The 16,026-nt window shown below is 32.4% G+C and overlaps 2 protein-coding genes across 2 annotated transcripts; both read right to left on the minus strand.

Annotated features, from left to right (window-relative positions):
- Nucleotides 1–1,770: 1,770 nt before the first annotated feature.
- On the minus strand, nucleotides 1,771–9,414 carry LOC115440382 (4-galactosyl-N-acetylglucosaminide 3-alpha-L-fucosyltransferase 9). The gene is made up of 6 exons (XM_030164652.2): nucleotides 9,299–9,414; nucleotides 8,087–8,274; nucleotides 7,710–7,852; nucleotides 6,832–7,077; nucleotides 3,991–4,236; nucleotides 1,771–3,482 (listed from the first exon to the last, which is right to left on the minus strand). Exons 1-6 carry the CDS (start codon nucleotides 9,306–9,308, stop codon nucleotides 2,984–2,986), a joined length of 1,332 nt encoding a protein of 443 aa, XP_030020512.1. The 5' UTR covers nucleotides 9,309–9,414; the 3' UTR covers nucleotides 1,771–2,983.
- A 154-nt stretch (nucleotides 9,415–9,568) lies between these two features.
- LOC115440379 (alpha-(1,3)-fucosyltransferase 7-like) lies at nucleotides 9,569–15,642 on the minus strand. The gene is made up of 5 exons (XM_030164650.2): nucleotides 14,890–15,642; nucleotides 14,207–14,355; nucleotides 11,915–12,163; nucleotides 11,051–11,308; nucleotides 9,569–10,479 (listed from the first exon to the last, which is right to left on the minus strand). Exons 1-5 carry the CDS (start codon nucleotides 15,088–15,090, stop codon nucleotides 9,984–9,986), a joined length of 1,353 nt encoding a protein of 450 aa, XP_030020510.1. The 5' UTR covers nucleotides 15,091–15,642; the 3' UTR covers nucleotides 9,569–9,983.
- Between the last annotated feature and the right edge of the window lie 384 nt (nucleotides 15,643–16,026).

Genomic DNA, 16,026 nt, shown 5'->3' on the forward strand with positions numbered 1-16,026 from the left:
AATGCCTCTAACTTCACATGTCGAAGTCTACATTCGTGATTCGCAAATTATTTGATGACTTCCGTGACGAATTCCATTTAAGGAATATGTGGTGAAATATGTACCTATAGTAATTATTAATTTATATTAATTATAAATCCAAAATGTCGTATTTACGTCGACGGGTTAATATTATAACAATGGAGACATTTTGTAGTCTACGTTTCTAACTAGGTTAATTAAATAGAATGGCAGTGTAATTTTTTGACATTATAATTCCTATGTCGAGGGATGAGCGCAGTGCTGTTCCAGGCAGTAGTATAAAATTTTAAAGATTTGGGATTTGGTCGTTTTATTATTGGTTGTTTATCCTGAAGGGATAGGCAGAGGGGCAACTAAGGCACCCACTTTTCGCCTATTTATTTCGTCATATCGGGCACAAATTCCAGACTCCGCAGTAATATAGAATGACAAAACTTAACATCACTGTCCGACCTGGGATTCGAACCCGGGACTTCAGAATGACGTGCCGCGAACGCAATACAACTACGTCACTTAAGAAATTGACAAGAACTTAAATCAATTATTTATTATACTTTGGGATTGGGGTATCATTTTAATAATATTTCATTCCATGTAAATAAATTATACATCACGATATAAGTCCCGTAACTACTTTCCTCCGTCGCTCTTGAATCTTTTGATAGAGTTCGCGAACAATTCTCATTTGAGAGTTTGATTACGAACATGATATACTATTATATTTATTGGCAAGTAAAGAATTTAAATTCACGTCTAGTTAGTGATTAGTTCTCGCAGTTGAAAGAAAAATGTAAAAATAATTAATAATCATGGATATTTCTGCCTTTAAAATTTCGTCATATAAAATTTTAAAGGCCGAAATATCCATGTCATATAAAATTTTAAAGGCCGAAATATCCATGATTATTAATTATTTTTACGTTTTTCTTTCAACTGCGAGAACTAATCACTAACTAGACGTGAATTTAAATTCTTTACTTGCCAATACTTGTTTAGTTACCCAGATTAAAGCCGAAACAAAATGTATGAAAATGGACCTTGAGGTATTGCCTTAAGCATAATATAAACTAACAACGAAGGATAAAATTAGCCCGATAAGTTAGGTAGGTATTCAAACTTTGTTCTTGAAAAATTAATTCGTAGGGCTGAATGTGGTAACGTAAATAAATAGTTGCACATCGAAAACGTTAAGATTTAACAATTTTTTAAGTCAATGCGCAACACCTTCATCAGAATTTTGAAATAGAACACAGCGTATCATTGGATTATGCTCTTTATATGTCTAAGTATGAGACATTAAATCTAACAAGTTATATTGCCAATCACAATAAATTAGATTGTAATAAGTCATAGTACATTAGTTTCAACTTCCTTAGGAACAAAAATACTAAGATTGCGCAAGGCGGCGGAAACAATGCTATGTGTAAAAATACGGATTCAATGGTCTATATTTTACTAGGTACAAAACTACGCGGATTTAATGTTCTACCAGGTACAAATCAAGTGTTATATATTTTTATCCCACGCCTTATCCCAAGTAAAGCCACTGTGAGCCTTCACGGCGCGAATGTATTTCTTAAAACAATTAACACTGCTCCGCAACAATGTAATTCCAGAGGAAGTTTTCGTAACGGCTTAACATGGCTGTGGTTCCCCTGGCCGATTAGCTTAAACTACTTTGTTAGTGTTGTACCAACAGTAATATTTGTCGACACAAGCTTTGTAACGATTTAATGGAATGGGGAAGCAGATAAGGCTACGGAGAGCGACGAATTCTTCACATGCAATGTAGTTACTAAGTAAATTATTTTTGTTTCAAGATATATTTGGAACATTTTATAACTTTATGTAGTAAACATATTACGTAGTCTTTCCTTTTGTATTATATCGCACCCTTTAAACTAAGATGACCTATCTCAAAAAGATGATTTGTAGGAAACAAATAAAAAAGATTTGAAAGCAATATAAAAGACAGTCAATTGGGCATACGCGACTTGCGACGAAAGTTTTCCGTTTCTATTCTATAATTTTGTCTTTTTCTCATCATAGGTTTATAGAGCATGCTTTGGAAGGTCCTTTTTTAACAAAATCAGAAAATAGAAACATTTTGAGTTAGGTCACTTTAGTTCTAAGGGTGCGATATTCTGTGCCGACTGATATTTTCATGCGAGCGGAGTCGCGAATAACACCTTGTTTAATTTTCGATCGCGTGGACGTCTCCCTATTGAAATTACCTTCCTTCAACTCCTTCAAGTTAAACGTTGTTTAAAACCGTTTGGGTATAGGACAGTAATAAAAACAAACTTGTATCATAAATTCAAACCGACTATTCTCCTTCTGAATAACAATGCGTCAAAATTTATTACTCAATGAGCACTGGATTTATATATCTCACGAAGAAACCCTCGGTGGAACTTTCGAAACTGTTGGAAATGATTTGCGGACTGCGTCTACTTGTGCGAACAAAGATAATATTTAATTCAATTTATCTAAAATTGTAGAAAATTTAATAGGGACAAAACGTTTTTATCAAATGAAATGAGGGTTTCGAAATGCGGGGTTAATCTATGAACAATGCGACAGAGAATAATAAGAATTAGGCGAAATGGGAATAAAAATATATAATGATATGAAATTGTTTATTTTGTGTCGTACAATTTGCAATAAATATATTCTAGCAAATCTTAAATATATGATATTACCTCAATATTTATTTATTTACAAACTTTGATACTTTGATGTATAAAAGCGGACTTAATGCCGAAGACATTCTCTACTCTGCAACATTTAGGTGATGCAGAAATAAAGAATGTAGGTAGGTGTAATAAATAATACGATAAAATGTGGAAATAAATAAAAAAAAAATGTATACTTCTCTCATTAGTCATTATATCTATTCTAAACATTCGTAATCAAAAAAATTATTCGAATTCTATAGCCTAACCTAACCTGTTTCATTACTTTATTTGTTTATTACCAACTGACTGTCTAATTTTGTGGAATTCCGTTGTGTACTGCATAAAATATCTTCATCAAAAAACAACCTTATGTCATCCTCATCATATATCTTTTCTCTTTCATCATTATAGTTCATCGCTTCACATAGCCTACACAAATGAACGGATTTGGTGCCAAAATACCCATGTTCGTTTACAACCTTAAAATGATTCCTCCAGAGGTGATAAGACAGTAGTTTTTTATCATCTTTACTTATATTAATTATTTCTACAGCCAAATCGCTTGGTGTAAGAAAGTTGTCTACGTGGATGAAAGAATTCGGAGGTAGCAACGCCTGACAATCTTGTAATGGTGGTCCTCTTATAATAGGTATGGCGCCTTTTTCGTATGCGTTGTAAAAGAGCTTCTCCGTCATGTATTGACGACACATAGCGTTTTCTAATACTAAGTAAAACAAATACTGGTCTATCTTTTCACAATTCGATGTATAGTGTCCAGGACATCTGAAATGTTGAAATAGAAAATGTGTCAAAGGAAATAAACCACGAAAAAGTTTTCACGCAAATTAAACAATTCTTACACGGTTTTAAAGACAACGCTATGTTAGTGTTAAACTTTGACAACGAGGATGTTGTGTGTTAACTTATATTACCCGTTAAAAATGTATCGTTAATAAAACAATATCGACGGTTGAAAGGTTAATTGATTTAATCGTTTTTTTTTTAGATTTTTTTTATCTAGGTTATAAAAACAAAAAAAGTGCTGGTTTTATATGTATGAAACCTAGTATAGTAGTATAGTAAAGGAGCGCTCTAATAGTTACAAACTGTTTAAGTAGGTTAAGATAATGGAATTAAAGAATATTTTATTTTATTTTATCTATTTGGTATCGCATAATAATGTCGCTTAAGTCAATTAGCCTTTCAGCAGTCAAATTGTTCTTTTATAGAACAGATTATTACTAATATTATTTTACAGGACGTGTGTCTATTTATGGATTATTATACTTACACAATTTCTTGATTTTCCGAACATCGACCATGTACTTGTACGTCAATATATTTTTTCAATGTATTCAAATATTTCATTCGGTGTGACACAGAGCAATGGGACATCAGAACAGTTATTAAGTTATGACGCGTCTTGATCTTCCAATTTGGCACTAGTTTTGCTATGTTGGTATATGAAGGGTCGAGATATTTAGGCTTCGTCAGTGCTACAGTTCTTCCATAAGGTACAGGAACATCTGCGTCTGTTCTAGGAAAAAAATCGTTGTGGTTATAATTTAATAATAATGCAGTGAACACTTGGGACGCTTACTAAACGGATCTGTGTAACAATAATCGATCTATCGAAAACCATATTATTGTGAACAATTGAGACATTTCATTGAAATTTGTAAAATTTATTAATCAATCCATTTATCGATTTCTTTCGTGTCAAGCGTCAAATCAAGCACTATTAAAGTCAATAACTGATTTAAATATTTATTTTCCTTTCCAGTATAAAGTAAAACAAAGAAATACTTCAGAATATTTCACACTTAAATAGTAAAATAAAACCCTTGACTTTCAACTTAAAGCGTACTGAAAAACAGCTCTCAGTCGCCAATGAAAAGAAAAGTTCGCTCTATGTACAAAAGACAGATATTAATTATTCCAGACAGATTTCTTGTTTACTTTCAAGATGCTGAATAGTGTTTTTTTGAAACTGCTCTATATTTTCTTAAAGATCATGCTATGACGTTGTAATACTGTCGATAAATTATTTTATGGCATCCGCAATGCTTTTTGTATCTAGGGCTTATCAATAAACATGGTATTATTAATATTTAATGAGAGACGTTACAACTCAGGGATTAGTTTAAATATTTAACCAAGTTTTGAGTTCTAGAAAAATAAGCGTTATCAATTATCCTCTTACAATTACAAATCGCTTGCAGATGATGCGCAGAGTTAATTATTCTGTAACTCTGCGCATCATCTGCCCATATACCACTGTAATGTAGGGTCGGCGCCACATATTTTTTCTAGAAAGTTCCAGAAAGGATTTGGCTTCATTTTCCAAATCAAGCGCTGCGCCAGCCTAACATCCAACCTCCCCGAAAGAATACGTCAACCCACTTTTTTTCGCGGGAAAAAAACGCATTATCGCTACCACTGCGGGGCGAGTGGAACGGTTATGTTCGTTTCAATATTCTTATGTCCAATGTCGACACTCGTAATATGACAGTGGGAAGACTACCTAGTAAGTGTAATTATTAAGACTTCTTCTTGGTCGCGTTCTTCATTATTGAAGACCGTGTCCCTGATTCCATTTTAAAGACAGTCTAAAGTATTTCTACTCTCTACTTCATCACTACTTCTACTGTAATTTAGACATGTTTGTTAGTTGCAAGGCAGTAATTTTAACAAGATGAATCACAATACCCCATTTTATATTGATAACATAAAATTCGTATAATTATGAATGCAATAATAATTGCATCTTATCGTAAATGACTTGCTTAATTGTATCTTTAACTTGTATCAAAGTAATAACATGAATGTAACTGTATCAACGTCATAACATCTATCCTCCTTATTCATAAACGTTTTTTATCTAAGGACGGAGTAAAGCTGTGATAACAAGCCTGTTTCTCAGTGCCCAACGCCACTGAGAAATAGACATAGGGCCGTTGTGATTAGTTATTATTGTTGTATTTCAATATTAGCCAATCACAACGGCCCTACGTCTACGCACTGCGAAGACTGCCATGCCGTCAGCACTGAGAAACAGACTTGTTATCACAGCCTTACTCGATCGTTCGATAAAAAACGTCTATGAATAAGGGGGTAAATCTATAAATAATTTAATAAAATCGTAGACTTTCTGTAGAAATATATTAAACATTGCGCGCGATTCCGCCCGCATGAAAAAGTTTTTTCCAGGAAAGGTCCCGCGTTATATATTTTCCCAGGATAGAAAGTAGCCTATGTCTTTCCTAACGTCTTAAACTATCTCCATACTAAGTTTCATCGAAATCCGTTGGGTATTTTTTGAGTCTATCGCTTGCAGACAGGCAGACAAATGCAGCGAGGGATATTATTTCATAGAATATTTTTTTTTTACTTTTTAAGGGGAACAATTCTATCATACATATTTGTTGCATAAATTTAGCCGTTTTCTCAGCGTACGTAATGGAAGCTCTCAAAAGGAAAAAAAACTCTGTTCTTGCATAATTTTTCATTGATACTTCGCCCCTATAGGGGCCCTATAGGGGCGAAGTATCAATGAAAAATTATATAGCCCTATAGCCCCTATTATAGGGCCTAGCGTGATGTTCATAAAGCCTATATAACCTTCCTCGATAAATAAGCTATCCAACACTAAAAGAATTCGACAATTTGAACCACTAGTTCCTGAGATTAACGCATTCAAACAAACTCTTCAGCTTCAGATTATAATAAAGATTATAAGAAAAAAATTCCTGAAATAAGTAATAGAACGTACAAATGATTTTTTTTGTTCTATCTGTTTGCCCAAATATTCGTGGGTGTATCACACCAAAACTAATCATTGATTTCAAAATCTAGTAACTGCACAATATCAAGCTTTAATTTATGTAACATATAGGGTAAGTCGGGGACAGAAGATCGCAATGGGGAGTCGGGCCATATGCAGCACGACTGTTCTGTTTTACAGGTGGGTGTCTCAGGAGTGGCATAATAATTTGAGATAGATCTGAGTCCACGCAGAACTGGTCATAAAAAAAATATATTTTTAGTTCTATCTTTAAGATTCATATATTATGCAAGGTCCAACAATATAACCTTATGGATCAGTTGAGTAAAAAAAATATTTTTAAGTTACCTATAAGTCATGGACCAGTTGAAAACATTAGCTAGTTGAGGTATTGATGGCGATTCAGAGACCGAGTAGACATGAGGTGGAGCTTCATCGTTAAGGAATATCCATCTTTGCCGCGGATTCCTTTGCGTGACGTTTGGAAGCAAGCCTCGTTGTAAATGTACTACAACTGCATCAGCGGTGTCAAGTAATTCATCTTTGCCCGTGAATTGGCAGTTATTCACATTGCATTCTTTGAATGGGTCGTGTCTGAAATACAAATTAATAAAAAAAATACATACTTGGCCTTATTCAATTATGTGTCAGTTCAACAAAATCCAACTTTAATTCCAAAAAAGTACTTAGGAATACTTTAGTTAAATAAATTTGTGTTTTCTGATGAGTGCCAACTTTTTTAGGAGATTATGTCACTAAGATAATATCATTTATCATTTAAACCATTTATTTTTCTACACACACATAAAAAATAATAAAAAAAATATATATAAAAAAGCACGCAAGTAACAATACGAAAATCTAACTGTGTCACAGATTAACTAAATACTATAGTTACCAACTAACTATCTATATCTAACTATTTATATTCTATCGTACCTATTCCATGTATGTTTTGTATCTAATAAAGATTATTATTACTATTACGAGGGATTTGTTGCAATATGTATGGTAAAAGGATTAACAGTACTGATCTTCAGCTATACCTCAATGTCGATATTATTATTTATATGTTATAAGAAGTCTAGCGTGGCAGATTCAAAAAGTATATCGCAACTATTATAGCACTTTGTGTCATATTGAACTATGTAATAAAACACATGAGGACAGCTCCAGAAAAGTAAGGCGATGGTGCAATGAGTCTTTAAACATAATTGTCAACTTACGGTTTCTCTCCAAAGTAATAGACATGACGATTTTTCAACCAATGCCAATGCTTCCATATTAATATAAGATAACTTTTACTCGAAGGTGTAAAATGGGTTTGATTTTGAAATAAAATCGAGCCCAGCATGGATGTTTTCCATTCCTAAAATAATTTTCATTATTATAAATCTTCACAGAACTATGGATAAAGGAAAAGTGAACATGCGTCAATGAATAAACAATATTTTACGAATTTGAGTTTATGTTTCATTTAGCATTTCCAGATTTTTAAATTGTTTTACTTATGTCTATGTACTGGATTCAATCTAAAGATTTTGTTCTAAAGTCTAACATAATATTAGATAAGTAAAACTTAAGTTTTCGTTTGTATTCTTACCTTTCTCTTACTAAAATATTCTTCGACAATTCGATTATGGTCTTCAGGTTTCAATTGTTTTCCAGTTGTTTTTAGTTTCATAACATACCTATTTGTCACGTGTAATTCATTGTAATTGCAATTGTATAGAACGAAGATAAGTAAGTTCATTAACACTAAGATAATAATTTTTAGTATGCATGACGTAACTGTAAAAAAAAAATTCTAGTAAGGTTTTTATGGCGTTTATACAAAATATGCAAACATATTACTTACATTTTAAGTTCATTGCTCGCGATATTAATAAAATTAAGACGGGAACGTAAAGCCTCGTGCTTTTGTGATCAAAAGCCACGATTGGAACAAGCGTAATATTCTAAAACACAATATAAAAAATAATTTATGAAATAACTACCCATGTAAAAAGTTCGACTATTGCTAGATTCATTACCATTTAATGTCATGAAGCCATCAAAAATATATTTTTCACATCTTTGTACAAAGGACGTTTCTGTTTTATTTCTTTATATTCATTTTTCACAAGCTACATGTATTCTGCATTCTTAATAATCAATTCTTAACTAACTATTTATTATTATCTCTTTATACAAACAAGTCGTTTGATTAAACAACCACGTATCTGCAGCAAAACCAAATTTTACTTTTCCACGTTTACATCCCACCTAGATTATTTACCTTCCTCAGAATAAGCCGCATTGCAGGAATAAAACTCAGTATTGACGTAAAACCAACTAACTAAATTAAATAGTGGCAAAGGGTACAAACAACCCGATTTCTGTTGGCTTCCTTTTATATAGAATTTACGTCGAATCTAATTATGATCAAAACGATTTACAGACCGTATGCATATTAGTTCCTATATTTTGTGTCGGATTCCTTTACGCAAAAGTTTGCCTTTCGCCATTACTAATACGGTTGCATTTTCAATATTATGTTAGTGGTAGGAGTTACAAATAATTTGTATCCACTTGGATAGCGACATTCAGAATCTTTATATGTATCTATATGCGGTTTGTTATTGATTGGCATAATTATGTCGACCGGCAAGAAATAATCATCTCTTCTCAATCGACACTCCATGTAGACCTACTCCACTTACCATCAGGTGCAGGTGGTCACTTTGCTGTTCCCGTATGAATATAAATTAAAAAAAGGTTATATCTGTTTTATAACGGCAAAATATATTTAAATAGATAATTAATTTTGACTTACGGTTAGCCATTTCATATGTTTAGTTACGCTAAAAAACACTTCACGAATTTCACGTACATCCAGCACAGTTTAGTAATGAAACTACCTTTAATACTTCATTACTACCTATTACAAAATCTAATTATCATACTCGTACTGTTAACGCTTTTCGTTTGCTTATCAAATAAGTATTCTACATTCAGGTAGCTATTTCCATGGTTTTAACAGCTGTATTCATATGTCTTGTTTTAGAAGTGTACCTAATAAAAAATGACTACTTACGCAATTTACATTTCCAGCATATCTATTACAAGGTCCTATATTAAATTTATTCATATTGAAAAAATAGTTTTAAAATTCTCATGTTGGTGAAAATTTGAAAAGACAATTACTTATAGTTCCCCATTATTTATATCTCAGGTTTATTAGAATTTATTGTCGAAAAAAACATATTGTCTTGTTATATACATTAATTCAAGTTATGCAAAGAATATAAAATAAAACCTTGCGATAGTTCGCTAGCGATTTATTATTTATTTAATAAATTAGTTTTTACCAACAATGACCATTTTATTACTAACTTAGATGCACCAAAATTAATGTATTTATTATAAATTTCTACACGAAATATTATATTAAATTATGGTTCAATTAAATTAAGCATAATTCCATTATTAGTAAGATTATTTTTTATTATTTCCTGTCTTTATCTGCCTCGTTTGTTAACAGGTCCAAAATCAAAATCCGGTATAGCAGTACACAACAACTTTGGATCCAAATACAATCTTATATCGTCTTCATCATACCATCTAACACTTTTGTCATTATAGTTTAACGCTTGGCATAACCTGCACATCTGTGATGACTTTGAATTGAAAAATCCATGTTCGTTGGTAACATTGAAATGATTTCTCCAAGCATGGAAAGAGAGGAGCAGTTCGTCATCAGCTCCCATTGCTTTTATCATGTTAACCATTTCTACAGGTGAGTTGAACTGGTCCGCGTGTAAGAATGAGTTAGGAGGTAACAGTTTTTGACAGTCTTCCAAAGACGGGTTTCTTATAATAGGAATAGCACCTTTAAGGTAGGCGTTGTAAAATAGTTTTTCGGTCATGTATTGGCGACATGAAGTATTTTCCAAAACTAGATAAAATAAATAATTGGCTGTAACATCGCAATCCGTGTTAAAATGTCCAGGGCATCTGAAAAAAGGTATTATATTTTACTTAATGGCTTTCTACACCTCAAGAGAGGATACTTGATTATTTTTATTATTATTTTATTTATCGATAAATCTAGACTAATATATAAATTTGAAGAGTTTGTTTGTTTGAACGCGCTAATCTCAGGCACTACTAAAGCGGTTTTGATTTTTTTTTACTAAAAGGAAGCTACTATACTCCTTCTACATGATTTAATTCCCAGAAAAATTTAAAGCGGGCGTTTTATCCCGGAAAATCTTTTTCACTCGGGCGGAGCCGCTAGTGGTGTTTTTCTATAAAAAAAGTTCAAGCATGTGTTGTTTGATATCTACATAAAATGAAGAGTTTAACTTCACTTTGATATTACATATTTCGTTCTTTTCATATTGTTATTCTATCATTCGTTTCTAGGAAAGATAAAGCAAGTTCAATTAATATTGACGAGATGATAAAGGATAGCGTTTATTGCGGCAAATTATGAAAGCGTTCGGCTTCTCTTTATTGTTTTAATTTCGCACTACAATTTAAAAAGATTTTTTTTCATTTCTTTTCACTAATAATAAAAAAATACCTCGTCCTATATCTAAATGTATAGGAACATTTTCCATAGAAATCTATGTTGATAAGTCTTCGTAAATATCTGACGTAGTTGATCCGATGCGTCCTACAATGAGACATGAGAATAGTAACGAGTACATCCCGTCTTTTTTGGTTCCAGTATGGTACCAGCGATGCAATGTTTTCGTACGACATTCTTTTCGGTTTTGGGAATATAGGCTTCGGTAACGCAACCGTGCGCCCGTACGGTATAGGGACATCTGAATCGCTTCTGTAAATAAAAACAAAATGGGAGACAAAATTACCCTAAGTATGGTTATTAAACTTTCATATTTTTCAAAGGGTTTCCTATCCTCCGTTCTGTTCTTTTAAGCTGGTGGTGTATTGAGTTATAATATGGGTTCTTTTTTTCAACATGACAATACGTTTGCTAGCCTGACAAGGGTCGGCTTATACAAACACACTCTTGGATGAGCGCCTTAGGCTCTTGCAACCCTTGAAAATTAAGCGACCATGCTAAGACCAGCCCACTAACAAGTTACGAACCTCGGCTCAGGACAGTCACTGGGAGAGAATGAGATATCAACGATTATGAATTATGTTAAGTGGCGACAAATATAGCTCGACGCCTTCAAAAGTTCGTTTGCCGGCATAACCAATATGCACTACGTACCCTCCGGAGACATTGATATCTAAATATATAAACCATTTTACCAAGAACTTTTATCAATAAAATGGTTTTCATACCCTGCGTTTGATTCTTGCATTGTAATAAATTTGGACCAGTAAATATTCATAATTTCTACATTAACTAATGGAAACGCTATTACGATTTGGCAGTTCCAAAATGATGAGAATAAGTTTCAGTTTTGTTTACCTGTAAGTCATAGACCAGTTGAATATGTTAGCTAATCTGGAAAAACTTGGTTTCGCTTTGGCGCCAGCAAAGGTGTTCACTGGGGATTCGTCACTAAGAAAAATCCATCTTTGTTTTAGATTCGTCCTACGATTGCGAGGCAAACGGCCTCTAAACAAGTAAAAAATGACGACGTCGGCTGTGTAGAAATAGTTTTCGTTTTTTGTAAATTCACAATTCTGTACCGGACAATCTTTTAGCGGATCGTATCTGTAAACAAATTTATTATAGATATATAATGTCCGCTAATAATAGCATATATTTATTTATTTATTAGCACTGCCACATTGTACATACCTATATAATAAAAGTTCACATAGTTACACTAGTATGAAACAATTGTTATAGTCACTGATATTGTACAACAAGTAAGGCGTACACATAACATTCGCCACAGCACTCAGTGAGTAGCATATTTTGATGGGAAAATTCAAAAAAATAAAATCAAATGATAAAAAAACTGATATCAATATTGCTGTTTTCACTAACCTATACATGTGTAATGGCTACGCGTTCAATAATTAATTTTATATGTAATTATATGGGATGTACACAGTTCAAACGATTCATGTTATAAAACCGGATAAACCATAAAATATTTTATTAGAAACTATTGTAGTTGTTTTACTGTTGCATATTTTAAACATAGTGGAAGGTGTCATACGGTGGCAAATACCAAACTTAACCAGAAACACACTTGACGAAGAAAGTTGCGCCTTAGTTGCTTCTCTGCTTTTACCCTTGAGGATAAACTCGTGATGTACGGTTTTTTTATTCAATTATAAATTTTCGCATCCTAAAGTACCTTCTTACAAAATGTATCTTCCTTACATATTATAAAACAAATTCACCCGCCACGTCTGTCTATTTGAACGCAATAAACTCAAAAATACCGAATGGATTTCGATAAAATTTAATATAGAAATAGTTTTGGGGAAACTAACAAGGATGTACGCTACTTATTATCCTTGCATAACATTTAGCGGAACTTCTATCCTGGAAAACACTTAAACGCGGCTGGAGCCGCGAGCAAAAACTAGTAATGAATAAAATAACAAAAATAGTGGTAGGTATCGATACACGTGTCACCTGTCTAACTTAATTAGGTTTTAGGTAACATTATGTCCCTCTGAACAATGGCTGTGCATGTTAATTTTCTTCTTATCTCAAGGTTAAAGCGGAATGTATTATGTACGTGTCTGTACACTTAGCCAATAGTATACAAGTTTCCATATAGCATGCTATTTGAAAACTATTCCTCATACTTTTACTAGGATGGTAAAGTTACCCAACTGCACTGCAATCGGAGTGCGGTCCAGATAGTGTTGACTGACGAGAGAAAATTACTCTCGCCAATCAACTAAATTATGCCGGTCTATTTGTAACCGTATATACACTTGCTGAACCGAAACGCGTAATATGTACCTAGGCCACTATGGCGGGTTTTACACCTTGTCTGCGGTGTTCGTTATATCTATATCTTAAATATCCACTATCTGTACAGGTTACGTATTCATTCCTTGTATATAAAACAACATACTAACATCAATATTATAATAGCTGATACAAGTTAACTACGTTTCCAGGGCTATTTTTTTTATACAACATATTGGCTTGTGTTTGACTATGGTAAGTAATGATGTGGTCTAAGGTAGAACAAGCTAGCCTAGAAGATAGATACCTTTTAACTAGTAATATGAAGATTTATTAACTTTATTTCTTGTCCCACACAGCATTTCAAAATCATGTGATCGTTCACCGCAGGTAATTAATGTGGGTCGCGGAAATGATAACAAATACAATCGACTTATGTAGATTCAAGTAAACATTGTCACTAGCAATAAATCTACCAAAGTAAATAATTTATATGTTGGTCAATCAGATAAAAATAATTAAAATATTCTAGAAAATTACTTCGTATAAAACGCGTAGAATTCTTAAAGGATTAGTCCATTAAAGTTTACAAAATTTTTGGAGCGCAGTCACGGGTGAAAAATGGTGAAATTATATAGAAAATGTTTCAATACCACGATTTGTTCTAATATATAACATGTAATAACACTTTTAAAATATACTGCACAACTTGTCTATATTTATTTCTACGTCTCTAGTTTCTTCAAAAAACATTTCTGAGTGTTTTAACCGACTTTAAAAAAACTACGAGGTTATCAATTTAACGCGATTTTTTTTATGTTCCAGACCTCAGAAGTCAATCATTCAGTTTTCAGTTCTGTGAGTGTTTTTGTTTCTTACCGGTTAGTTACATGGTCAATAAGATGACGATTCTTGAAGTCCCGCCAGTACTTATATATGTGTATTATAAACGTTTTCTTTTCCCTCTCCCACGCATTTTCAGGCACGTTTTTATACAATATTTTTCCTAAATTAGATGTCGTCCAATCCTGGAATATCGAATATGATTATAAGTTCACAAAATTATGATCCGTGGACAAAAGCTGATGCGCCATTGCCAAGTTTACTGAATAAATAATGTGTTGAATGGATGTCTTTCATATTAAAGTCGATTGCTGTCTGACACTCGTATCCTTAAAACCAATTAAACGTATGCTTTTCGACTTGAAAAAACATGCATGACATATCCAAAGAATATTGAAACTTACACAAAAGAAAATACATATTGTAAGTAAAATAACCGCTTAATAATTGCAATAATTGAAGATATAAATAAAAAATTGCATCAGACAGGAATTTGTGGCTTATAGTGAATATGTGGTCGCAAGACTCGTGAAAGTATTAGATGGCCATTCAGCATTCATAAACTGTGATATAACAAAGCACCCGAATTACGCTATTCTATTTCTTATATTTTTCTATTTATTCTAGTCCCCGAAATTTAAATTATAAATCTAATAATAGCAATTATAATCGAAATAATACATACCTAGCTTTTATTATTATATAAGTAAACAACTTACAATTCTTTGCACAAAATATCTGTTTACAATTTTCTCGTGAGCATTATTTAGCTCATGCACTCTTCTGATTTTTCCATAGTTCTCCACGTGATAAATGTTAACAAAAACCACGAAAATTCTTACAATCAAATTCATAATATAAAAATAAAATCTAATACCATTAGGATATTCACGTGTTATAAGCACGTATAAGAATGCCATTAATCAACCCAGTGATTTCTCAAATAGATCATTGTTTACCTGCGTTTAATAAATACACGTTTATATTGTTTGTAACAATAGTTGTTAGCATAAATAAAAAAGCATTATCTGATTTGATTGCATCATATAATTCACTGATTTATAACAGTCTTAATATTACAACAATAATGCCAAAACCTAGCTTTAAGCCTATAATGATCATTCAACCACTCACGACATCTAATTTATCATTTTGCAATCACGAACAATTTAACATCTCTTAAATTTCAAAGAAACTCTTGGATTGTTTATAGTTTCGAGTTGAGGACTCTTAAAACTAAAAGTATTTATTCAACGAGAAATTTATAGACAGTTATATTCTACATTATGTTAATGCTCGACTGTCTATTATTGTACTTCAAAACTTATTTTATAATAGGCATATGATTTTATTTCAATTTGCTTTTATTTGATACACTGGTAGCCTACCTCGTAAATGTACCTAAGTAACAACAGTGTCGTTATATTATGAAATATTCAATTCGAAATTTCCTGTTCTTTTTGGTGTTCTACCAAGAAAGGACAAAACGGCGCGGCGTGGTGTCGAGAAATGCAGTAATTTTTCTATAAACACAACGATGCCTTAGATCTCGGTTTAGATATAAATTAAATGTTAGACATGGCGAAAATCTTACGCATTGATATATACTCTTCTTGCTATTTTGACTGAAGTTGAACTACATATATGTGACCGAAAACCGACGTAAATTATCATCAATTATCATACATTAATTAAGTCTTTTTTTGATATCACAATTACACTAATATTTCCTTTTGTTTTTATTGTCGACAGGAAAACCAATTTATGCGTGATACCACAAATACATTTAAGGATAATTTTATAAATAATAAAATTTATTTTGCGACGCACAATACTTTTCCTCCTGAATACAGGAG

Source organism: Manduca sexta, chromosome 12, assembly GCF_014839805.1.
Source record: "Manduca sexta isolate Smith_Timp_Sample1 chromosome 12, JHU_Msex_v1.0, whole genome shotgun sequence".
NCBI classification, from domain to species: domain Eukaryota; kingdom Metazoa; phylum Arthropoda; class Insecta; order Lepidoptera; family Sphingidae; genus Manduca; species Manduca sexta.